Source organism: Eublepharis macularius, chromosome 5 (assembly GCF_028583425.1).
Source record: "Eublepharis macularius isolate TG4126 chromosome 5, MPM_Emac_v1.0, whole genome shotgun sequence".
NCBI classification, from domain to species: Eukaryota; Metazoa; Chordata; class Lepidosauria; order Squamata; family Eublepharidae; genus Eublepharis; species Eublepharis macularius.
This window is the reverse complement of record NC_072794.1, coordinates 32,568,784-32,594,526: the sequence shown is the minus strand read 5'-3', so window position 1 is coordinate 32,594,526 and position 25,743 is coordinate 32,568,784. Positions and strand designations below refer to the sequence as shown.

The 25,743-nt window shown below is 41.2% G+C and overlaps 1 protein-coding gene across 2 annotated transcripts in view; it reads right to left on the bottom strand.

The window, feature by feature from the left end:
* C5H1orf21 (chromosome 5 C1orf21 homolog) overlaps positions 1 to 25,743 on the bottom strand; it is a 151,015-nt gene that overhangs the window by 47,099 nt on the left and 78,173 nt on the right. For both annotated transcript variants that reach the window (XM_054981328.1, XM_054981329.1), the window contains exon 3: positions 15,771 to 15,865. In XM_054981328.1, the coding sequence (XP_054837303.1) occupies positions 15,771 to 15,865 (95 nt within the window). The remainder of the gene's footprint in view (positions 1 to 15,770; positions 15,866 to 25,743) is intronic.

The following is a 25,743-nucleotide window of genomic DNA, read 5'->3' as shown; positions in this document are numbered from 1 at the left end:
AAATCAGATACCAAGCAGTTCCTGGTCTACATAATTTTAATACTACATGTAATCTAGGAGCACTAATGAAGGACAGCAGCTATTGGTTTATGTACTGAATATAATTTCAAAATGACATATGAGAGATCCAGCATGGTATAACCTAACTCACAAGATAAAACAGAGGAGAGAATAATGTTCTAAGTTGCTTTGAGGGGAAGAAAAGTCAAGTATATATGACTGATTGACTGACTGACAATGCTGAATCTTGTATTCCCCAGATTAGGAATATGAATTGTAATGGGTTGTGAAGCTCACTTCCAATCCAAGCCAATCCAAGAAAAACTCCCATCTATCTTTTATATCTGAGCCCCAAGAAGAATCCCTCCTTCTCTTCCCTCCAACCCTACTTACTTGGTTGTAGCACCTACAACTATAGTAGCAGCAGGCATATGAAAGGAGGAAAAAGTTTGTCCTCTCCCACTGTGGATGCTATTTTGGCGCTATCTGAGGTAACACACATCCTGGGAAACTGTAGCTCCAGTGCCTTCCAACAAGCTTTATGATGCTTAAGTCCATATCAGAAAACGCCGCATATGACTTAGCCTAACTTGTGGTCAAAATAGCCATGTTTTATTAAATAAAACAAGGGAAAATGACTGGAAGGTTAAACAGGCAGGACTGGGTTGCCTCAAAGTCCAAGTAAATTGTGATTCATCAGTCTGTAGCTGACTCCATTCTCAAGAAGAAAACTTATTTGGGACAAGAGCCCGCAATAGAAAAGAGCAAGAGTCCAGTAGCACCTATAAGACTAACAAAATTTGTGGTAGGGTATGAGCTTTCATGAATCACATCTCACTTCTGAAGCACCAGTAGCACCTATAATACTAATTTTTGTTAGTCTTACAGGTGCTACTGGACTCTTGCACTTTTCTACTGCTACAGATAGACGAACACAGTTACCTATCTTGATATATCTCCAAGAGTCCACAGTATACCTTAATCGGATGATGTGGTAAGTGTTCTGTCAAGATGAGGCACATGCTTGTCTGAGGACTCACCCCCCCTTCCTTTCCTTTATCAAGTTAGATCCCTGTTTTGTACAGTAGACTTGAGAATATTGTTTCACACTGGTAAAATCAATAATTTAAGGTTCTCAAAGCAGATCAGCTGCTTCCTCGTACCTTTCAATCCTCACAAGTACCATATGTCCCCCATTCAGGGTGAACAGCATTAATTACTGATTTAGCCCGTGTGACCCCCCCCCCATCCAAAAGGGACAGGGTTCAAATCTTGAAGCTCAAAAGGAGCAAACTCATCTTTCAATGCTAGGAAAAATAACTCCAGCTGCTCAGTTGGGCCCTTCCATTTACTTCTTAAGTATATATAGACTTAGCATGGATCAAAGTGAGTGCCATTCATGTTTCACCACATAATACATTCTTAGCCTCTTCACTGATACTGCACATAAGGAAAGCACAGAACATGGGGAAATGTATCTTTATAGAAGTAACTAATGTTCTAACAAAGCAGTACTTTCAAAGTTTCAGAGTTTTCCAAACCCATGGACAACCGGGACAACACATTTTGAGATACACAGTTACGTCCAAGGGCTGCCTCACACACAATGTTTTTCCTACACAGCAATAATCCTTACATGGGAAACTTTGGGTCAGGTGATGAAATTTTAGTTCCAATGTACAGCAGGAGGATATTCTGCTCTTCAGTGTGCCCTCGCACATAGTTGAACAGAAGTGCAGTCAAAACATGAATCATCCTCAGAGATGGCAGTCCAGCTCCACGACAGAAATGAGAAAGGAGGAATACCAATCGGTATAAAACAGCAACAAGAATGAACTGCAGCAGGACAGAGTAGATGGCTTAGGGCAAAATGACAGCAAAACTGGCTCTAGTCATGTATAAAACACTACGTTGGCCTTCTTCAACCTCACTTTATCCCTACACAAAGTAGAAGATGACTTTCAGCCAGCAGAACTTAGGAGGCAAAGCCATCAATAACAACACAATGACTATGACAGCTGTACACAATAAGACAGTGATTTCACCATGTAAAGCAACAATGAACTTACATTCCTTATTTTTACACATTTCTGCATAAATTATCAGTGAACATCCAAAATGAACGGTGACAATAATTGCAAAATAACACCCAATGCAGCAGATGAATAACCAAAACTATGGAGTTAAGCCAGTGAATGTGGAGTATCAGCAAAGTCTCCATGCTGCAGACCCTCACTAGATTATGGTTTGGAGGTTCTGAGGAACATTTTCTGAAGGGACTCCCACTAGTGAGGAGGGCCCTATTTTCCTCCCCTTTGAACTATAACCTAAAATGCCCCCACCCGTACTGGTCCTGGGAGACTGGGGACCCACAAGAAGAGCATGAATGAGAATTCAGAAATATGCAGTGGAAAAGGAAAACTAGCAAATAAAACCATTCCATTCATGTCAATCATCTGCAGGATCCAACCTCCAAGGATACAAAAAGTGTGCGTGGTGTGCTATACAGTCACTGGATTCTCAATGCAGCTATGCTCCTGCTCTTTCATTATTGACCTCCAACGAGCAATGTTAAGCAGCTTATAAAATAGTATTAAAGACTTTCCACTTCACAGTTTAGAACACAGGAGGAAATCGAGGGGGGTGGGGGATACTGTATTTCATTATTCCAGGGGAAATAACGGGGCACATTTTTACATACACAGCCTCTTTTGTTATAATTAAGACACAATATTGTCTATCCTCAGCTACAAATGTTGTGCCTCAAAGCAAGATGCTGGGTTCACTGATTCAGGAAAAAGGAGCAGAGGACAACAAATAAAAGGAAAACAAAACATTTGTGCTTTAGATAGACAAAAAAAAAGACATGAGATTAGAGCTGAAAATAAATCTGCCACCTAATATTGTCCTTTCTGAATTTTGATGTCATATTAGGTGTTTGCTGAACACCTGAAATTGGTAATTGGTATAAAATGTTTGATAATTGACAGTGGACATGTAATGGTATTTTGAAATGGACATTCAAAACCACAAATGGAGCATTATTTGTGTGGCTTCTTCCTGCCATGTACACCTCCCCATTCCTGCAGGTACATAAAGGCTTTCCTCTGAATCCCGTCCTTTACAAAGATGAAAAAGTGGACAGCAAAAGATCACATCTGTAACAGAAGTCCATTACCAATAAATCTAATTCTCAACATGGCCCCACCTGTGGATATTTAAATCCAGAGACTGAGGCCACGGACAGAAAAGACAGATCTTTCTATAAATGTGGAGGAGGGGAAGCTGAAACAACAGAGCAGATAAAGTAAGGATGCAGGAAAAGGGAAGAGGCTATAGGGTGTTTTCAAGAAAGAGAAAGAAGAAATAGTGTGTAGGGGAAATGAGATGCCCTCCGCAAGTCCTTGTGGGTCCCCTCACTAATTAATATATCTAATTTTCAACATGGATCTATCTGTGGATACTTAAATTCAGTGAATGAAGTTCTGAACAGACGTGGCTGATCTTTCTACAAACCTGCCCCAGGTTTGCAGAAAAACCTGAAATCTTAGTAACACCTATTTTTCGGTATGGGGGGGGGGCTGCTAGCTAGGCAACCACAACAGTATAGCCAGCTTTCCTGTCTTGGTTTCTACCAGTAAAAAGCAGAGGGAGGGGGTAGGGCCCTTTCTAGGGCTGTTTTGGCATTTAAGACTTTTTGGGGCCAGGCCCAGAAGCAGCCACTGCAAGATTTGATATCACATGACTTGCATGATTCACCCAGGCCCGGCTGCTTGCTACTGTTCAACAGCAGCCACCTCATAAAAACCTGTATGGTATAGTGGCTGGATTGTCATACTAGGATCTGGGAGACCCAGGTTCAAATTCCTACACTGCTGTGGAAACTATTTGGATGACCTTGGGGCACTCCCACACTCTCAACCTAACCTACCTGATAGGATTGTTTTTGAGGGTAAAATGGAGGTGAGGAAAATGATGTAACCTGCTTTGGGTCCCCATTGTGAAAATGAAGTAAATAATAATATAGCTAAAGATGGGGGACCACATAAAAGGTAGGTTGCTTGGTGGGCAGGAAGGAAAAAGGAAGCAAAGAAAGGTGAGGATATGGGAGCTGTCAGGAGAGAAATACAGGGGAACCTGGGCCCAGACTAGCAGCAGGCACTATGCAATTTGGCCCAGCCCAGACAGTTAGCCAGCAACACACAGTTCAGCCAGAGTTTTCCTAGGGAGAGGCTGCCAGGGGAAGAGAAAACTGAAGACAAGGTAGGTTGGCTGGTAGGTAGGAAGGACAGAAGGAAGCAGGAAATGGGGAGAGGCTATAAGGGCTTCTAGTGAAGGGGAAAAGAAAATAGCAGGGGAGGGTGAAATGAAATGCACCCCTCTCAATGAGGGTCTCATGCTTGTCTGACTTCGAAGACCTGATTAAATATTAGAGATCTCATCAGCAAGCAGCAGAGGGTTAATATTTGCTTTGCATATACAGAATGATTTTGCTTTAAACAAGATGAACAACTTAAAATATTTACCTCGAAGTAAGCCTTCTTGTACAATGGATCTATACAAATTCAGAAGACTGAATTCCCTCTCTTACCTCACAGCACAAATGATTCTCTGTGAGCGTCGCCACCTACAATTTGGCAGCTGCGAGATTTTTTTCCCCATTACCCAGGTCTATTTGGGAAAGCGACTGTGATATATGGAGGTGGTAAAAAGACTTGGAAATATCGCTTGCTTATATCAGCATGAAACTCGATGGTCTGGGGAATCTGAAGAACTATTTACACAAAACCAAGCTCTTGATATGAGTGAGCTTCAAAGACCTGTTCTTCATTTTTTACTTGGGGAACTCTCAGTCATGTCAAAGCATCAAGGCAAACCATTTTATGACTCCAAGGGGGGAAAGGAGCACATCCACTCAAGAAGAAAAATATACCATAAAGTCCAAGAGGCTACACTTTACACAGAAAGAATTTGCCTAAGAGCAAGAAGTTAAAAAAAACAACAAAAATCAGATTCTGGCAATTCCCATCAATGTTTGTTAATTTAGGAAACTATTTGATCTATAATATACCAAACCTTATCTGTCAGCACCCTGAAACACTCCATATCTAGGTGTAACAGCATTTTATTCCTTCCCTATACTATTTCTCCTTCTTCCAATAGTTCCCCCAAAAGCATGCCCAAATACACACACATCACTACAGAAAGATAATTTAACACTAAGCACAATAAATTAAGATCGTAATCCCTACCTCACATCAGCCAGGAAAGATTCAAGTTCAAATTCTCACTCAGACACAAAATTCACTGGGGTGAACACCATTTCTCAAGTTAAACTAGTACAAATGAGTAAACAGTCCAGTAGCACCTTTAAGTCTAACCAACTTTACTGTAGCATAAGCTTTCGAGAACCACAGTTCTCTTTATCAGATGCATGCAGCTGCAGTTGCACCTGATGAAGAGAACTGTGGTTCTTGAAAGCTTATGCTACAGTAAAGTTGGTTAGTCTTAAAGGTGCTACTGGACTCTTTACTATTTTGCTACTACGCAGACTAACATGGCTAACTCCTCTGGATCTAGTACAAATGAGTAACAGCAAGGAAAAAGATGGGAATAAAGCCCGTGTCTGCCACCCCAGCTCTTTGGCGGAAGGCAGGATATAAGTCCAAGAAAAAGAACTTCATAGAAGTGGAAGGGGCCATACAGACCATCTAGTCCAACCCCCTGCCCAGTGCAGGATCAGCCTAAAACATCTCTGACAAATATTCATCCAGCCTCTTCTTAAAAACCGTCAGTGAAAGGGAGCTCACCACTTCCCTAGGCAGCTGATTCCACTTCTGAACTACTCTAACCGTGAAAAAGTTCTTCCTAATATCCAGTCGGTACCTTTGTGCATGTAATTTAAGCCCATTGCTTCGGGTCCTACCCTCCGCTGCCAACTGGAACAGCTCCTTGCCCTCCTCCAAATGACAGCCCTTCAAATACTTCAAGAGAGCAACCATGTCCCCCCTCAATCTCCTCTTCTCCAAACTAAACATTCCCAAGGCCCTCAGCCTTTCCTCGTAGGGCTCAGTCTCCAGACCCTTGATCATCCTCGTCGCTCTCCTCTGCACCCTCTCGATTTTGTCCACATCCTTTTTGAAGTGCAGAACTGCACACAATACTCCAGGTGCAGCCTGACCAAGGCAGTATAGAGAGGGGCTATAACCTCCTGCAATTTCGACACTATGGCCCCTTTGATACAACCCAGGATTGAATTGGCCTTTTTTGCCAGTGCATCACACTGACTGCTCATATTTATTTTACAGTTCACTCTTACCCCAAGATCTCTTTCACATATACTCCTGCTCAGATGTGTATCCCCCATCCAGTATTTGTGCTTCCCATTTTTGTGGCCCAGAAGTAATACTGTGCACTTGTCTTTGTTGAATTGCATCCTATTCACAGCTGCCCACTTCTCCAGAGTATTCAGGTCTTGTTGAATTTTAATTCTTCTTGGGTGTTTACTACTCCTCCCAATTTGGTATCATCAACAAATTTAATGAGCAGTCCTTCCACTCCTTCATCCAGATCATTGATAAAAATATTGAAAAGTACCGGGCCCAAAACCAAGCCCTGCGGCACCCCACTGGACACCTCCCTCCAATCTGATGAAATGCCGTTGACCACCACTCTTTGGAAGTGAGTGGTCTTGCATTTGGAAGTGAGTGGAACTTGCATTTATCCACTCTTTGGAAGTGAGTGGAACTTGCATTTATGTATTTATGATTTCAAGGAGTTAATTTCTTTGAAGTTGAGCTTCTATAGAGACTGCATAGGAAACAATCGTTTTCTTCACAAGACTTCCTACTTCAAGTGACGAATCCTTAATCCAATTAAGCTTTGTTTGGTGCACAGATAAGGGAAGATGCTGAAAACCTCACACTTCAAGGTCCTTATACAAAAGCCAGGAGTACAATGAAACATCTGGTTGCCCTACACACAACTGCACATCTAATTGGTGGCAACCCCCTGTGTTCCTGTGTCTTCTCCTCTCTGTATGTTGACCACGGTCTCATACCTATAGCCTTCATGAGGTATGTTTCATACTGTATGAGCACTTCAGTTATGAGATCCAACATTGTATAGTGGGGAGAGTGCCAGAATAACACCTGAGAGATCCAGATTTCAAGCCCCACTCTGCCACAGAAGCTTGCTAGGTGACCTTGGGCTATCATGCACTCTCAGCCTAGCCTACCTTACAAGGGTTGTGAGGATAAATGGAGAAGAGTAGAATGTTGTAACCCACTTTGGGTCTCCCCTGCGGAGGAAACGGGGTATAAATGAATAAGTAAACTGAGTAGCATCCACTCTCTTCTACCTTCCCAGCCATTGGACAAGGCAGAAAACAGGTGATATATCAGGTCATTTTAGACCAGTTGCAAATATGCACCACCAAAATATTTTTACCTATTCTGTCTCTTTTTCTGTGGGATAACACACACACTAATACATATATGAATCCTGGGGCTGCTTTAGAGTTTTCCTAAAGCAAGCAGTGATATGACTGGCTAAGATAGGGTCTGATCTCCTAATTGTGGCTAGTATCATCCTAATACCGCACCCCTCAGGACTGCTGGGAACTCTCAGAATGAACAGGAATTTGGGTCAAATCCAACACAGAGCATGCATGTTGCTATTTGCAGTTAGGGGTGGCCTCTGAAAGGTGTAATTAGAAATAATGTAAGCTTGTACATAGTAAATTACATGTGGAAAATAAAAAAACTGCCTCCAGGCAATTTGTATACATTTATAAAAATTAGCAATGTATTATAGTACATGAAGACTATACTTTGTTTTTGTTTTTTCAAGGTATTGATGTACCCTCTAAGTAAGAAACCTTGTTGTTTATTTGTTTAGCTTATTTGTGGCCTACCTTTCTCAATGAGACTCAAGATGGATTACAGAGTATACAGAGAGAAGAAAAAATGAAATCATACAGTATAGGACATCGAATGAATAACACAATAAGATTAGGCGTACAAAATGGAACAATGTGAGCAACAATGTGATCATACAATATAAGATATAAAATAAACAATGTAAATAAACGATGCAATAGTACTAGGGATGCAAAATTAAATGGCAGCATGAACAGCAAACTACTTGAGCTGGCATAGTGCTAGCAGTACAAAATATGAGATTATAAAAATACAGGCAATGCCTTTCTGTCCCAGTACAATTCTAATCCCGTTACAGGAATGCCCTCTTGAACATTTCAGCTCTTGAACATTTCAGCTTTTCACATTTTGAGGAATGACAATACATTGAGAGCCTTCTGGACTTTCACAGGAAAGCTGTTCCACAAAGTGGAAGCCATCCAAAGACCATGTACAAGGAGGCAGTTACCAATCTTACCAGTTTGCATGAAGAAATCTTTAAAAGGTTCAGACAACCAAAGCTTACTTGAAAAGGTGGAGTGAAAGTCAGCAATGTCCTACAATTAACTTTAAAAAAAAGAAGACTCTTTTTTACCTAAATTATTTGGTTTGGGATTCACCTTGGAGTCCCAATTTTGGCACTCTAGCCCTGCCTGCCCCCCTCCCCCACATGCTTCACAGTCTCCAGTATCCACAGGTAGTGATTTCATAGGTCCACTAACTAGATATTCATAAACCCTGTAGGACAGGAAGGAAGAAATACTGGCCCCAATTAATGAATTACAGACCCAGCCATTCAGAATCAGAATTTATACAGCATTCCATTTTCAACCTGTTGATTTAGGGATCCAAACTCTGGCAGAGGATTTTCTTTTATTGCCAAAGATTTTACCTTGAATGGACAAGACACTTTAAAGAGCAGCAATATTTGATCACAGTAAAACACCTGCCGGTTAAATTTGCAAGGAGAAAAAAAAATACAGACTCTACAGTGTGTAAAAAAACCCCGTTTCTTACTGGGTTTTCCCACATATCAATCCTCACCCCAACAAAAGCATAATCCTGAAGCTGCTGTAAAGCCTATCCTCACCAAAGAAAGGAGCATGAGTAATGGGGTGGGAAAGGTGAGTGGGCATCACCACATTTTTACTTCCCTTTCTCTCACTGCTCTGAATAAGCCTGAGGAATTTCAATAAGACAGCACTGGCAGTGCCTCGGTGGGAACTCATTCTCAAGCATGTGGGAGTCCAGTTCAGATAAGGAACGCGGCATGCAGGGCAACAGCTCTTCAGCCTTCCTCCGTGCGCTATTTCCTGACCTGAAATGGCTCTGAAATGGCCCCACTGGGAAACTTTGTGTGTACTGATAGCTACATGTATGCCCTAGACTGGAGGGCAATGTTTTCTTCCCTCTTAGGCCGCTCAAAAGCCTGACAGCTTGCCCAACAGAGGAAAAAAAGACAGAGTTCCAGGCAGGTTGGGACTTTGGTACAATTTTCTCTCTAGTGATGAGAAGAAAAACCTGCCCAACTCAACCACTGATTTTCCTCCCCTGCTCCTAATTCCCTCTCCTCCCTCAATGGTCAACTCCTTCTGTTGCCAGCACTGACTCAGTAAGAGACCGTCAGTATTCCCGCAACAAAGTTTCTCATCAAAATGCCTTCCCTCTGGCCTGCTGAATAGCCAAGGCTCAGCATAGAATGGGACCGTGAGGAGGTGGTGGCAGATGGCTTGCTGCATTTATAACCAATTTTTACACCATCCTTTTTCTCCTCAGTCCTGTACCCACACAGACAATATATGGAGAAATTCAGCAGTAGAAACCAGCCTAAGGAGTCCTCTGGTGCCTTTAAAAAAAAAAAAAAACCTTTCTGCAACTAGGAGCTTGCACATACATTCAAACTGTTATTGTATAGAGGAAACATTGAAGGGTCACATCCTTGTAAGGACCAAATTATATGCAACATTATCTTCTTTTAGGTAGCTCCTCTTGCAAACTTTTCAAATGCTAACACAGCAGTTTGCAATCTACAGGTCCTGAACAAAATATGGCTCATTATAAAACCAAATATGGCTCTATGTTTGGGGGCAGATGGGAAATCAAGTGTAAACCATGCACAGATTTATGCCAATGCACTAGAAAAATTGTGCAGAGTACCACTGAGTGCATTCATTACTTATTGTGAAACCTCATGGGTACTCCTTCCTAATAAAAGACTCACAAAAACCAGTATTTGTGGGCTATCGAAGCTTTATGGATTATTAAGCAACATGTCAATTATTAGTAAAATTAAATAGTGTATTTTCAAGTAATGCAAATACTGACTCTTTGTTGACCTTTTGCTCAAAATGTTGACATAGTTAAGCTCTTTAATTATAAAATTCTGCAGGCCTTTATGCTAATAGGGTGGGAGGAGACTGTGGGATATACACAATTAACACGTCTGGATGATTATACCCAGAAGTAATAATACTTCAGACATTTCTACTTCAAGAAAGAGACTATTGCTATAAACCTACTTCTCAGTTATCTACAGAAGAACTACCCGCTGTATTCCTGTGATAGTGAATTAATATCTTTTGGAGCACAATGGAAAACAGCAGTTCAGAGAGACAGGCTGTTTACAGTCAGAGAAACCAACCATGGTGCAAATCATAACTCGGCTTCTTTAAAAAAAAAGTGTAATAGAGAAGTTAAAGCAATAGATTTTCTGAAATAAAACATTCTGGTAAGGGGGGGGGAGGGTTACATTGAACTAATATACTGAAACAGCCAAAAGAATAACGTTGTTCAGAGTAAAACAAGATTTGATGAACAGCTTATCTTATATTACTTCAAACTGCAGTAGGAAATACAGCAAGAGGTGGAAAATGTACAGATTGGCTATTAATAGGTATCAAAATGAAGTGGCTACAGAGTTATAAGGAAAACATACACTCGAGTCACAGAGGGACAGACAAAACACAGAAGCAATCTATGAATGTGTTGCAGTCAAGCACAATTTGAGACTATTGTTGTGTGCAGTCCAAAGTCACACAGCAGAGCATTACCCAGCTAAAAATTCTACTAGGTTGAAGACAGACAAGCTCATGTCAACAATGGACACTGGTAAATCAGACAGAAAAGGCCTATGTTTCTAATATTAGTTTATCTTATTTATTAACAGTCCACCTTTTTTTACTGAGACTCAAGGTGGATTACAAGGTGTAAAACAGTAGAATCAAGCGGCGTGAGAGATTTAACAAGCATTCTTTTGTATGCAAAAATTCTCTGCTACATCCAACCCATTCTTCTGAGCTTTTAAATACCTCAAGCCAATGGGCATTGTTTGCTTGTTGCATTAAACAGCTAAAAACAGTTTACAGCAGGAGCAAGCACCTCCCCAACGTTAATGGCTTCACCTTATTTATTCATTGCCTTGTGGTTACAAGCAACCCTCCTCCCCAGTAATGCATTCTGTTTCATTCAGTACCTAAAAGAAAAGCAGCAGCTCATCTCTACAAATGGGCTTTAGTTCCACAGTGATTTTAAGACAAGCTGCAGGTATGGAGCCGTGATGGTCTGCAGTGGATGAGCAAGGTTCGAGTCCAGCAGCATCTTAAAGACCAAAAAGAGTCTCCTGGGTTTAAGCTTCCAGGAGTTAAGCTCCCTTCGCCAGCTACAAGTAAAAATAGAGTTCTCCATTTCTACTCATATCTGACGAAGGCAACTTGACTCTTGAAAGCTTATGCCCTTGTTTGTCTTTAAGGTGCTACTGGACACAAACCCTGCTCACCCGACAAGGGTTCAGCATCTGCTTACTGTGGCTAGAGCAGTGCTTTACAACCCTCTTGAGCATGGGACTATGACGCTTCCTCTGCCTTCTAAGGTCCAAAGTCTATGGGGAGCTGCATCTCCAGTGAGCGAGCACAAAGAGTCCTCTTACACATGTATATGTATGTGTATACATGGTCCACTGATAGATGCACAAGGATCTGTGAACATGCATAAGAAGAGGGCATTTCAGACTCTCTTCTAAAACCAGTCAACTAGGGAATGAGTGGGAGGAATGGAAGCTGCAGTAGCCAGAAGCTCTCTTATATTCACTGAAGCAGCAAAAAAATTGGGGTTAGCACAGTTTGGGTGGCTGCGACAGTGCCAGCAAGAAAGTCTGTCTTCCACAGGGTCTTCTTATTCCCTGGATCTCTTCCCCTGTACTTGTACACCCACCAATCCAGCCCCCAGAAGGAAGAGGGGAAAAGCCTGTCCCATAATTTGAGAACTGCTAGATGAGAACACAAGCTTCAAAATGACTGCTTTTAGGTTTGCACTCCGACAACTACAAAATTCTCAGCTACCATTTTACATGAATTCCTATACTGACCATTTGAAACCAAGTACAAAATATACAAGGACACTGGGCCTAAGATGTCAATTTGCCAGCTGTCTGAAGGCCAAGTAACTCCAGACAGCTTGAACTGTCCCAAGTCTGTGCAGAAATCACAACTTCTGAATCTACTACATTAATCAGTGCAAAGCGCTGCAGATGCATGCTGAACTACTTGGCTATGGGGCTAGACAGCTGCATGATGCAGAAATACCAAGCCCAAATCATTCTGTCCACCACTGTGCTCTTTCTGGTACTGGATGCATGCAGCATCCAGCAAAAAAAAAAAAAAAAAAGGAGCGGAGGGGGGGGGGGGCTGTCCAAAAAAAAAATCACAAACAGCTTGTATGAAGGAATCCCTTCTATTATTCCCCTAATACTTAGCCCTGAGCAACTCCTTTTTCTAAATAAATGGAAAATATAATTAGTAACACTGTCAGTCTGATTGTCACAAACATCATGGGAAAAAATGATGAAAAATCCAGACATATGGACTTAAAGAATGTCAAAAGCAGCAGATGCTTCCACTCACAGACAGATGCCCATCACACTTTTTTAAAAAATGCTCTCAATTCGTTTGAAATAGATGCTCTCATTCCTCATTCCCTTCTCAACGACCCTTCAATTTCTTACCCCAGCTCCTATTCAAGGGATCTATATTCTACCTTTCCTGGGCTCAAGACAGAGAACAAAATACAAAACACAATTAAAACAAACCTAGATTCTCTCTCTTCCTGATGTTTCTCTTTCACTAATATCTTATAGTGAGCTTTTTATTAGATTGCTAGTATTGCTGCTCCAAAACTGAGAGCTTCTACACATCAGTGCTCTCTCTACTGAGTAAGGGTGCATCAAGGGAGTCCCATTTATCTATCTTGATGCACAGCATTTTAGCCTTGCATAGTCACTGTTAGTAAGAGGTTGTCCTCCCGCAACCAATGACTGTCCAAGTCTTCATCCATCTAGTACAAGCAGCAACAGAGAGAAACCTAACAAATGTTTTAACAGTTGCTGCCAAAACCAAAGAAAACAAAGCATTTCTAAAATATGGGATTTCTATAAATCAGGGGGTAACCTCTCCTGTCCCCAATCCTTGTTTCCCACAATCCCTTCAGTAGACAGATCTACCACACTTGCCTTCCCTAAGTCTTCTTTTTTCCCAGACTCTCAAAAGAGATGAAATGTTTAACAAAAGAAATCCCAGATTTGTCTACCTGGGAACCAATTTAAGGCACTCTCGGCATAAGTTCTACGGAACTTATTCACATCTGTCAAAATGGCCTCCCTGCGATGAAGGGGGTATAACCAATAGAGCACTATGTAAATGGAGACCATATGTGAGCTGGGTCTGTATGGGCACTTTGCCTCTCCTGATTTATCCCTTCCCAAACCAAATGGGGATATGTGCGACCATCTGGCTCACATGTTATGTCTTTAATGTGGTGCAAGGTATGTGTGCTTCTGAGGCTACTCCTGGCCCCACTCATGCAAACGATGTTACCACAGGACCACATTTCTGAGCCTGGCTTATGTATCAAGTTAATATTCACTGTTGAGTTCCCAGTTGTTCAAAGCATGAAGAGAGGCTCATACTATCAGTTTTAAGAGATGATGAATCAAATCCAAAATGTAATCCTCAGTTCACTCCCCAAACAAAGCCCAATTATTGAATGAAGCTATCAAATAGATGGTTTATATGACCATTCGAGGCTTTAAAAACTCAAAACCATAAGGTAATACAAAGAGTCTCAAAATAACAAACCAATACGGTCTCATTGGGTAAGACAAATGCCAAATGATGCAAACAGACTATCAATCTCATTTTACCTTTCTCAGAGGTAACATTGTCCATGAAAATGCCATTAGTACTGCAATTAAACCAGTCCTGTTATGCATGTTAAACAGGAAGTTATGATATGCACTGTTGTCAAGCTAAAACAATGAGTTCTTTCACAAGTGAAAGTTAATGGGTCTTTATAATTTCATTCCTTATTTATGCTAATCTTTTACTTGCATGTTAGGGTGGGGGTGGAGGTACCTTCAGTAAGGGTTCCACCACCTCCTTCCAAAAGTTATATTGTACACATTTTATATGCTATCGGCAAAGACACTTTGTTAAAGTCACTCACTCAGAATAGCTGTAGACAGTTTGATAAATATTTGAGCAGCTGGCAATTTGCAATTTTCAGAACTTGAGATGCTGCGTCAAATTTGAAGGGGGGGGCGCTAGGCCTTAAAGTAAAAACAAGCCATAGAAAAAGCTTTTGTAAAGAGCCATACCAGTCACAAGAAACAGAAGCAGGCATACACAGAGAGTCTTGCATCTTGCACCATGGGGAAGAACTAATGTGTACAGTGTGACACATATCTCCACCCCAGTTGATAAGTAGATACTATGCTGGCACTTTCTCCAGACTTCACAGAGCAACACTAACACGGGAGCCAGAAAGATGAGGGTCGTCGGATGCCCAACCCAGGGAAAGAATAACGCTACCCCAGGTTGTTTGCTTTGTTTAAATTTGTGAATTTCTATAAACCATCCTCAATTATGGCTCCATACAACTTTAACCAGCAGTTTCTGTGAAACAGCAGTGATACTTTTTCAGCTGATATCGCTGTTTGGGCATAATTCACTTTCCATCGTTACATACAAAAATCTCTTAAAATATCTGTTTTGATAAGCACGCAGCCATTTCTTTCCAAAGCTAAATATGCTTTTAAAAGACTGAGACAAGAGAGAAAACTATGTAGTTCTACATCGGCACTACTCCCAATCTCTGAAAATCTATTTAATTCACCTCTCTGGTTTCTGACACACTCGCAAACACATTTTTGCAATTATAAGATCTCAAAATTTGCTTTAAAGGAAGAATTAAAGATGAATTATGTTCCCTTCCTACTTTCCTGAAAACCAGTGGTGCACACAGACCATTGGCAATAATCAAGTATAAAGCTGGGAAATAACCCAAACTGAAAAGCCAAAAATAAGAAATGAACTCTTATTTACGAATTACTAAACACTGATTTGTATAAATTCTCTGTAGTAAGCACACTATACATACTGAACTGTCTGACTTTGCACTCTTTAAAGTACAGGGTGGGAACACAGAGAGTAAATAATGACAGCCATCTCCTTAAATGTAGGTAGTTTCCTTCTCAAAAGGCAGTAAATTTCTGTGTGGCTAACAGCTCCTTTGCTCACAAACACATTCATCATGAGCCACACAGTATTACAACTTGCAAAGGGGACTGAATATTGATGCCCAGTCTGCTGGAGCCCACTTCACAGTATCAAGAATGGGATGATTCATAAAGACAAGCAGGAGAAGGTACCGTTCGGCACTTTCCCTGCGAGCTATAAATAGTTGTGGCATTTTCAAGAAAGCTCTTCTCCAGCACACTACGTGTTCCACGCACTACATATTTCATTAAAGATGCACAGCCACGTCCAAATTGTTAAATAAGTGATAATGCTGAACACTTACCAAGTTTTCCTGGTTTCTGGCAGCTATTTTCTGATCATCTTCTCCCCCATTTTTCATGTATTTGACCTCTTCCACAGGTTTGATCCTATACTCATCTGAGGATCAATAAAAAATACAAATATGTTAAGAACAGTTACAGAACTTAGAGAACTGAGTAAACAAAAGAGGAGACAACTACAATTAGAATTTTTTAAAAAAATGAAGATCTCATAAGTTCAAATAGTTGTCTAATGGAAGCCTTTCTTCTGGACTCCCACATAGATTAGGAACAGCTCCTGGAAAGGAGAGTTAGTTGAAACAGGACTTGAAGGCAGACTAGTATGTTACAAGAACCTTAAGAATGACTCTTCAAGATATAACTTGAGTACAGCAGACTAGTATGTTACAAGAACCTTAAGAATGTCTCTTTGAAATATAACTTGAGTACATGACAGACCCTGATTGTGTGCCCATAGAAAGATTTGAAGTACATACACAAACACACACACCTTCTGTGCGCCACAGAAACACGCTCCAAAAAGGCGAAGCCAGCAGCAACCCCCCAGCACAGCTTCCCAAGGTATTCATGAGGGGTGGGAAGGCCTGTATAAGCCACAGAGGTCCCTGGACTGTAAGCCAAGTAGAGTTGGCTTCCTCAGATTGAGGATTTCTAAAACCATGAAAGACAGGAGCCTGGAAGGCAGAGAGCTGTGAACAGTTAAATTTGTGCTGGAGAATTTCCTCAAGGATCAGGCCTATGCACAAATGGGGGGGGGGGGAGAGGTTCTATAGAAGACACCTCCCAATTGTGACTCCTTTGCCCAACTGTGGGTTATAGCCTGCAAATAAACAAAACCAGCTACATGATTCACCTAGACCTGAGCAAATGACTCATGTATCCCATGTCCTGCTGTCAGGCCTAGCCTGGATGACTTTCACTGCCCCCAAAGCTGCTGGCTCCAGACAATGTATCTAGTGGTTGCCGAGTGACTTGTCTGGGCCCAGCAGTAGCCAGTGTTGAGCAACTCACACAGCCAAATCCCACTGCTGGACAGTGGTACAACTTGCCCATCCAGCAGTGACCAGCACCCTTCTCAACCAGCCTAGTGTCAAAGCTAGGCACCGCACAAAACTTGCCCTGCCCAGGCCTTATGTCATCAGTGGGTGGTGGGGATGGAGGGGAGGGGGCCACTTTGGTCCCCCTAATCTGCCTCTGTCAGTATTCACAGATTTTGCCATTTGCAATAGTCCTTGGAAATAGGGAGTCTATTGTATTTGTCTTAAAACTGCTAATGCACTTCAAATGCCTACCAGCTAAAACAGGAGCAATGTGGACTTGTGCTGGATGCTCCTATATAATAATATGTACAGAAGGCCCTGAAAGGTTCGGATTCCAGAAAGTGGCTCATGCTAGTTTAAACAAGCAACTAAATAAAACAACTGCAATCCTTAGGAAATTTACAGGCAATACAACTAAAGAGCTAAATAAAAACAACAAGCATTTAACAAATTGCTTTCTAGAGTTAGGGGGACGGAAATGATGAGAAATGTTAACCTAAGCTCTTCCTTTACTCTGATGATGAAAATCAATAACTACCATAAAATATTTGTATAGTACTTTATTCAAAAGGTATCTCATATAAATATAAGTAACTTAACCATATAAGATTGGGGGAAATGAATGCAGCCTTTCTGCAAATGGGGCCAGAGGAGGATGAGGTGAAGGTGGGGGAGGGGAGGCTGGCTCTCATACTACCCAATATGATCACAGCTGAGGTAATGTTTGACCTAGACAGACTCATCTTGCATACCCTTAACCTCTACAATAACCAGACAAAGAAATACATCCCTCACACATTTACTTAGCTATGTTTTAAATTTCAATTCCATTCTCCTGCTGAGACTCGATACGGGTAATAAACATTCTGTAATGGAAAACACAATAATAAATTCTTAAAATATCTCCATGCCTATCCCAAGCTGGGAGCTTGCCAAGTCTTCAGAAGGAGGAATTGGAGAACCTGGAAGAAGCCATCTCAGATGCTCTCTAAGTACCTATGCTTTCTATTTGATATACAGAAGAAATATTGAAGAGAGTAGTTGTGGACAATTGCAATAACAACAGAAGAGAACAGAGAGTGGCCACAAAAAGTGATTTCACAAGAGTCCATTTTCACATGCCATATCATCAGAGGGGATTGAAGGAGACCAGAAGACTATAAACTTGTCCTCAGTCTAAATCATGCCTCCTGCGCTTTGTAATCCAACTACACAGTCAATCTTTCCACATCCTGGCTTATCATTTATTTAATTTTTGAAAATTATTCTGTCGCCTGTAAATTACAAAGGTGGTTCACGAAACCAGGTTCATTAAGATAGTGCTATGAAATGATCTAATGCTGAGTGAAAACGATGTTTATACTTTCTCTGCCTTAATAGCATAAGAAAGATCACTTAGGAGTAGTTTCCAAATGCTGACCTGTCTCCTACCACGGGTGGACAGAAGGGGGATTTTCCAGCAGTCCTTTGCATTCCTGCAGCTCCTTCCAACTCCTGGAAAAACCACTTCTGTAGCTGCTGGACCAACACAAGAACAGCTCTGAAGGCTGGAGAGCCTGAAGTTAGATGGGGGTGGGTGAAATCACTCCTCCTGTGTCAATTGTCAGTGGAAGGAAAAGAAAGGTTACAGTTTCACCTCCTTCCCTCTTCTCCCCGTGGCACCCTTTGAGGCATGGGGGTTATTGTTCTGTAATGGCCCCGTGACCCCAAGCAAGATTTTTCTGGGAGTCAAAAGGGGCTACAGGAATACATAGGAACTCTGGAAAAATGTGTGAGCCTTCTGTGTGCACAGATAGGATACATGCCAGTAAGACTGAAGCAAACGCCTCTTCCAAATTGGGGTTAAAGAGCATTACAATCAGACTGATGTAATGCTACAGAGGGGAGAAAGGAAATGTGTAACAAACAGCAGGGCCACTGGCGGTGGTGTGGGGTGGAGAAATGAGAAAGCCATGTTTCTGATGGCACTACTCACCTTGGGAGGCCCACGTAGCCAGGCAAAGTCATGCAACTTATTTTTATATGATGTCTGGGCTGTGTGCCTGTAGTAAGAATGGGGGTGGCAGTGGGAGGGAATCTTTGTTGAGGTGGGGGTGGGGGGCTGAGATGGCTCTTTCCAAGAAAGGAGAAAGTACCTGCTCCTACAGCCCAATCTCTGAACAGCCAGTAGTACCTTATATCTGCACTTCCCCACTTCCCTGAAACATTAACAACAAATATCCTCACATGAGTTCAGGAGATTTCTGTTACAGCACATAAATTCTGTTCGTCACACAAAGAAAAAAAAAGTTTAAAATGGATGCTGTCAACATAAAGAATCACGAGAGAGAGAGAGAGAGAGATGCTAGCTCCCTTTCAAGCAAACATGTGTGTCTTCCAGGTAATTTGACCATCACTGTTAAGAGAAAGATCTGACTAATTATGATTTCCTCCTCTCCACAACACCATAAGAAGAATCATAGTATGGATATTTTGGAAGCAGCCCTGGCCCTTCAATGTTGAGAACTGGTCCTTGACAAGACTATTGTTTCTGTTCAACTGCCAACGCTCGTGAAGTGCTACCTCATAATTCAGTGGATGACACATCAAGCAATAACAAGAGCAAGTTCACTACACAAAGCAGCTTTAGTGCCAAGTAAGATGTGCATTTACTCAACACGCTCTAACACCGGAGTCCCCACATGGCACCCACCACCCTTTTCCTAGTGCCTGCCAAGTGTTTTGAGAAAGTGGACAGGGCTAGCGCAGCTTTTGTCCAGTAGCGCTTCTGACTGGACATCTGAGATCTAACTGGCTATGCAGATTTTTAAAAATGGCTTTGGCAGCAACTGTCACCACAGCAAAAGGATCTTCACTGCACAACTGAAGATAAGTTGTGTATATGCAAGAAAATATTTGTGAACAGCATCTTCATTTTAAAAGGTATTCATTTAATCAGAACTTCAGCCTGTAATGTCAGTCAAAATAGAAGGTCAGCAACAACAACAACAACAACAACAACAACAACAAGAAATAATAAAAGTAAAATAAAAATAGGGAAGGCATATACAGTGTGATGATGAGTACAAAACAGTGACTACAAATTGTGGGGGAGATGGACAGATGATACCTTCCTTTGACAAGGAAGTAAGGTTATTGAGGCTCAGTCAGCCGCTTGCATATCCTACACGCCCAAAGGCAAAATTTAGCAACTTTATTAGTTATCTCCTGGGAAGAGTCTGCAAGAAGGAGAAAGACATAAAGTTGTTCAGATCTTCCTGGTAAAGTTGACAAGATGGGAGCTATATACTGGGATCAGATGTCGTCATAGCCTGTAATGTTGAAGAGTTACTATTAGATGTACGCATAACCTCACTCCCTCACATTTTGGGGTTAGCTTCACCTCCTGCAGCAGCCACTTAGTGGTTACACCCACCAACATGTGTCAGAATTCCTAAGGTGCCCACAGGCTAAAAAAAGGCTGAGGACACCTGGACATATGCATACCACTGAAACACAGATATCATGGGGTGGCAGTTGCATGGGTGAAAATGACCTGAAATTTAAAAAAAAAATCAATTCCATGTGAATTATGAGCACACCACAAACAGGATACAATGCATAAACTTTTATTATCGGCTGACTCAACAGACAATGTGAAACTTGAGCTATGAAAGTAAGAACTGCCTTGGTACAACAAACCAAACAGGCCAGCCAGTTGCCTCTGAGCAGCCAAAGGAAAGGGCCATTCTACCTATCTAGTACTTGCATAGTTCCCTCTCTCTTAGGGTTACGAATATGGCTCAGTGACAGAGCATCTGCTTTGCATTCAGAAGGTCCGAAGTTCAATTCCTGGCATTTCCAATTAAAAGGATGAGTTAACAGGCGATGTGAAAGACCTCCATTTCAGACACCAGTGAGCCACTGCCATGTCTAGGGTGATAATACAGACATAGATACTCCAACAGTATGACTCAATATAAGGCATTTTCATATAATCATGTGACTTCACCCTTCCTCTAAAGAGATCAAGGTGGTTTACAAGTTCTCCCCCCTGCTTCATTTTATCCTTAAAATAACTCTGTAGGGTACAGGATAGTTTGAGACTGTATGACTGGTTCAGGGTCACCCAAAAAGCTGTATAGCAGAGTAGAGACTTGAACCAGGGTCTCCCAAATCCCACTCTGACAAACTAACCACTACAGAGCCAGTTTGGTGTAGTGGTTAAGAGCACGGGACTCTAATCTGGAGAGACGGGTTTGATTCCCCACTCCTCCATGAAGCCAGCTGGGTGACCTTGGGCGAGTCACAGTTCTCTGGAGCTCTCTCAGCCCCACCCACCTCACAGGGTGATTGTTGTGGGGTAATAATAACACTTTGTAAACCGCTCTGAGTGGGCATTAAGTTGTCCTGAAGGGCGGTATATAAATCGAATATTATTAATGTTATTATTATTACATCACACGAGCTTCGTCCACAGCATTTAACTGGTCAACTCAATGTGATGGCTGCATAACTTCCAAATTAGAACCTGTGCCAGAAGGAGGTAAGGGGGTTGGGGAGGCAGTGATTTAAAGAGAAGCAGCAGCAGGCAGGAAAAGGTGTGTCAAGCTCTTCCGCACCTACCATTTCTGCCCCCAACTACTACCTCACTCCCGCCCCCCCCCATGTAGGCTTATTTCCAGTCTTGGATCGATTTAGCAGCAAGGTGGGAGCAGGGTTCAGTGATCTGAACCCTGCTCCTCTACATTAATTCACATACACACTTGACAAATGTGCAACAAACTGAAGTTCTCATACATGAAGCGGCCACCATCAAATCTCGTTAGTCCCCAATGCTCAGAGATACCATCAAGGGTGAATTGGGCTCTCATAACTAATGCATACGAGCCCCGTGGTGAACAGGGGTAAGCTGCAGTACTGCAGCCCACGCTCTGCTCATGACCTGAGTTTGAGCCTGGTGGAAGCTGAGTTCAGGTAGCTGGCTCAAGGTTGACTCAGCCTTCCATCCTTCCAAGATCGGTAAAATGAGTACCCAGTTTCCTGGGGGTAAAGTGTGTAGATGACTGAGGAAGGCAATGGCAAACCACCCCGTAACAAAAAGTCTTCCAAGATGCAACATCCCTCCATGGGTCAGTAATGACTCGGTGCTTACCTTTACCTACATTTAACTAATGCGTACCAGCCTATTCACTAGTTAACTGTGTAACTACTGAGGCAGTCAAAGTTCAGCTAAACACAACTGAAAACTCCCAATTATTAGTAACTTCATAGGTGCTGTTTCAGATTTTTGTATGATGTTTAGGAATTGAAATGAATTCTGCACTGGAATAAAGAATCTTAGTCATTTCATATTTCAATGTCTGGAATCAATTTTATGCAACTGCCTATTACACAGTTAAGCTGATACAGAGCTTAATATTGGGATGCCTGTCAAACATGGTCAACTGACAAGTCACTTGATTGCCTATTACAGTAGCCAAGCACTCCATACAGACAAAGATGCCCTTATGTATATTTAAAATTGCATTGCAAGGTCCTTGCATAATAAATACAGAAGTGAGCTCTCCTAGTCCTGTAAGCTATCTAGGTATACACATATGCACACAAGTAAGCATTCCCCTGTCCCATCCTTTAATGATAAAAGACATCTATTTTAAATGTTTGCTATTTTTGTCTTATTGGTTTAATTTTAGTTTTTAGAAAATTTGTAACTGAGCTATCACTGGAGCATCAGGATAAATGCCCTCCTCTCCCCCCAAAAAACTGTTCAAGGTTTTGAGTATCATTCACATACATTTACACATGCACAGCATCATTAATTATGTTATAATCCTATGCAGTTACCCCCTTCTAAATCCACTGAAATCAGTGGGTTTCAAAGAACATAACTCTGCTTAGGGGCTGCACTGTTAAGCCACTGCTTCAGAACTGTTAACATATGCTTTGGTATCTTAGTTAATCCTTACCCATTATTTTAAAAAATTGAGCAGTTCTATCTGTTCTTTTCAGTGTGCTTTTAAAAACAACCAATCTTACACTGAACGTTACATTTTTGAATCTATTTACATTATTGTGGCCTTTGCTGATGTATCATGCATAGTCACTAAACTGGCCTTTGAAAAAGTTTCTTTTCTGCAAAGCTGAACAAATTACATTTCTGGGATTGTTCCAACGCCACTTCCAACATCTCTTCCACTTATAAATAAAACAATTTCCCGTATTTCCAATCAATTTGAGGAATATACTATATATCAAACACTATTCTGGTCTTGTACCCAATTATTCAAATGTTGTTTCAATCCAGGAAAGTTTAACACTTTATTCAAATAACATCGAATGTGAAAATATCGAAACTGACAAATGTTCACCATCCATCTTCATAACTGCATTTTCTCTTATTATTCAGGATTCCGAATCACCACTACTACCGTCCAGAACAAAGTAATTGAGTGGTGTCAAATGCAGCCTCTTCTACAGAATCTTATTTCAAATGGTCCTTGGAATCACGATATTTTTCTCAGTACAAAAATGTGCCATACAGAAAATCAAGGAAAACAGGCTACCAAAGTCTTGATCTGCCGTATCAAATAAGAGCCCCTTGCTAAATCAAACCAAGGATCGATTTAGTCCATCCAACCATCTTCAACAGTGGCCAGCCTCGGGAAACTTACTGGGAAGGAATGTATGGTTATGTTCATACTGTTTATCAATAGCTACGTGTTTGTCGTATCATGCTCTAGCTCTGCCTTTAAACAAGCCATTTAGCCTTAAGCTCTGCATCTGCAATATGGATATAACATTGGCCACCTGTACTATTCAGATGCGTAGATAATCAAGATCATATACATGAAGTTCTTTGAACAGGACTAATAATTATTCTGTACAGTAGTAGAAGCCAAGATCTTCATGACAGGTAATAAATCCCAATGGTGAGAGCTGTTATACCTAAAAGTTCCAAGTCTAAATGTTGTCTCAGACATGAGCTCATTTGCGGGTCTTGGAAAAGTTGCTCCCTTTCAGCTTCAGACTTATCTCCTGCCCTATTTGCAATATGGAGATAACAACAGTGACCTACCAATACAAGGTTGATAGAAGCCTTATAGAGGTAATGCAGGCAGAGACTTTTCAATTGTCTAAAAACCTAAACAAAACCAAAATACTATCATGCTTTGTGCAAATGTCCTAGGAAAAATAACCTACTCAATTTAAAAGAACATGTTTTAAAAGGTATTTTCTGATTGATGGGTAATATACAGAATAGATGCCACAATTCTATAGTGCAACATTTTACACAAAAGGGGAAGCACCATGGAGTAATTTTAACATGCAAGAGAAGGGTAAGATACTTTGTGGACGTGCAATGTCATACACCCAAAATAGCGATGAAGGGACGGAACAGATACAAGGACAGAATAGCAAGAAAGGTGCAGAGAAAAGCCAGACATGTTATCAGTATGCACACAATGCATTTCTCAAAACCAATGGCATAAAACAGAAGGGAATGACAAAGCACAATCAAGTATGTTGAGGATGAAGGAAAGAAAGGACCATTAAAATGTTTGTATTTTGTGTGTGTGGGTGGGTGTGGATATGTGTGTGTGTACGTGCTTTTAAAAAAAATCTGTATAGAGAAAATTCAAGTAACAACACAACAAATAAAGATTCCCGTCAGGAAACAGATAATTCCACCACACAAAGCTACCATGGCAACATAATGAAGAAGCAAACTGTTCATTAATAATGGTCACAGTGATAAATGAGCATATCAGCATATACTACTGAAACAATTACCAGGGAAGGGGGAGAAACGGCAAAGGAGGAACAGCGAACTGTTACAACACAATGTGGATTGTAACAGCAACACATTAAGAATGAAGACAATAAAAACCAACACTGCTTTCCAATAACCCAATCCAATATATCCTTTATCTGAAGAGAGCTGCAAGTCACAAGTAGCCATAAAACAATTCTTGCAGAGCAGGGAAACCTAGGGTCCCTCTGTTTTGCAATTGTTATCAGACGACAGCACACTATGATAAAAAACACTAGGTATGCTACATCTCCCACATTATGACAATGTTTGGCTTCAGCGAATGGGTAATATTTGACCAGCACCCCAGACCCTTGACAGCAATAAGGATTACAGGCTATAATCCCATTCAGGGAAGGCAGAAATCCCTCACAACCATCTCAATTTTCTAATATTTTAAACAAACTTAGAATGCCAGAACGAGCAGTCCTCATGGCAATGGCCTCCCATTCCAAGAAGCCTACAGAGAAGAGCTGCCATTCTGCACATGTCTAAAGAGGCAACAAAACACAACAGAGCACATCTAGCAGTTTGAGCTGCTCTTTATTAGTGCTAAATGAATGTGACTTTGGGGGCTATGTCATTATTTATTAAACACTAATAAAGACCATCAAAAACTGCTATACACATTAAAATGCATTTTCCTTCTAGGCATGTACAGAATAGGCAGTGGGGGAGAGAGAGAGTGGGCATGGGATAAATTTTGCTCTCCACTGAGACACGACTGCAAAATTTACCAAAAGCAAAAGGAAGTTGTATTATATAGTCATAAAAGCCTTTGGCAAGAAATGTCACCAGCAACTGACACTTAATATAGTTTATCATTCCACACTTCTCCTTATTCTCACAGTCACAGATCTTGACTCTTTAAAGTATAGGCCACACAACTAGCACTGTTATTATTTCTATAGCTGAATACAAGAACGCTCTGATGATCAAAGGTACAAGTTGCTTATTAATCTAGAATAGGAAAGGGAAAGTTTCTTAAACTGGTCAGACCACTTTGGAATCTTTCCCCACACCAGAAAGTCAATAGGCATCAACTGCCCTGATTTTCACCTGGTTCTGCAGACTTCTGAGGTAAGCTGTGCTGATATAAAAGTCCTGGGAAAAAAGAGAGAGCTTGAAACCCATCAGTGGATG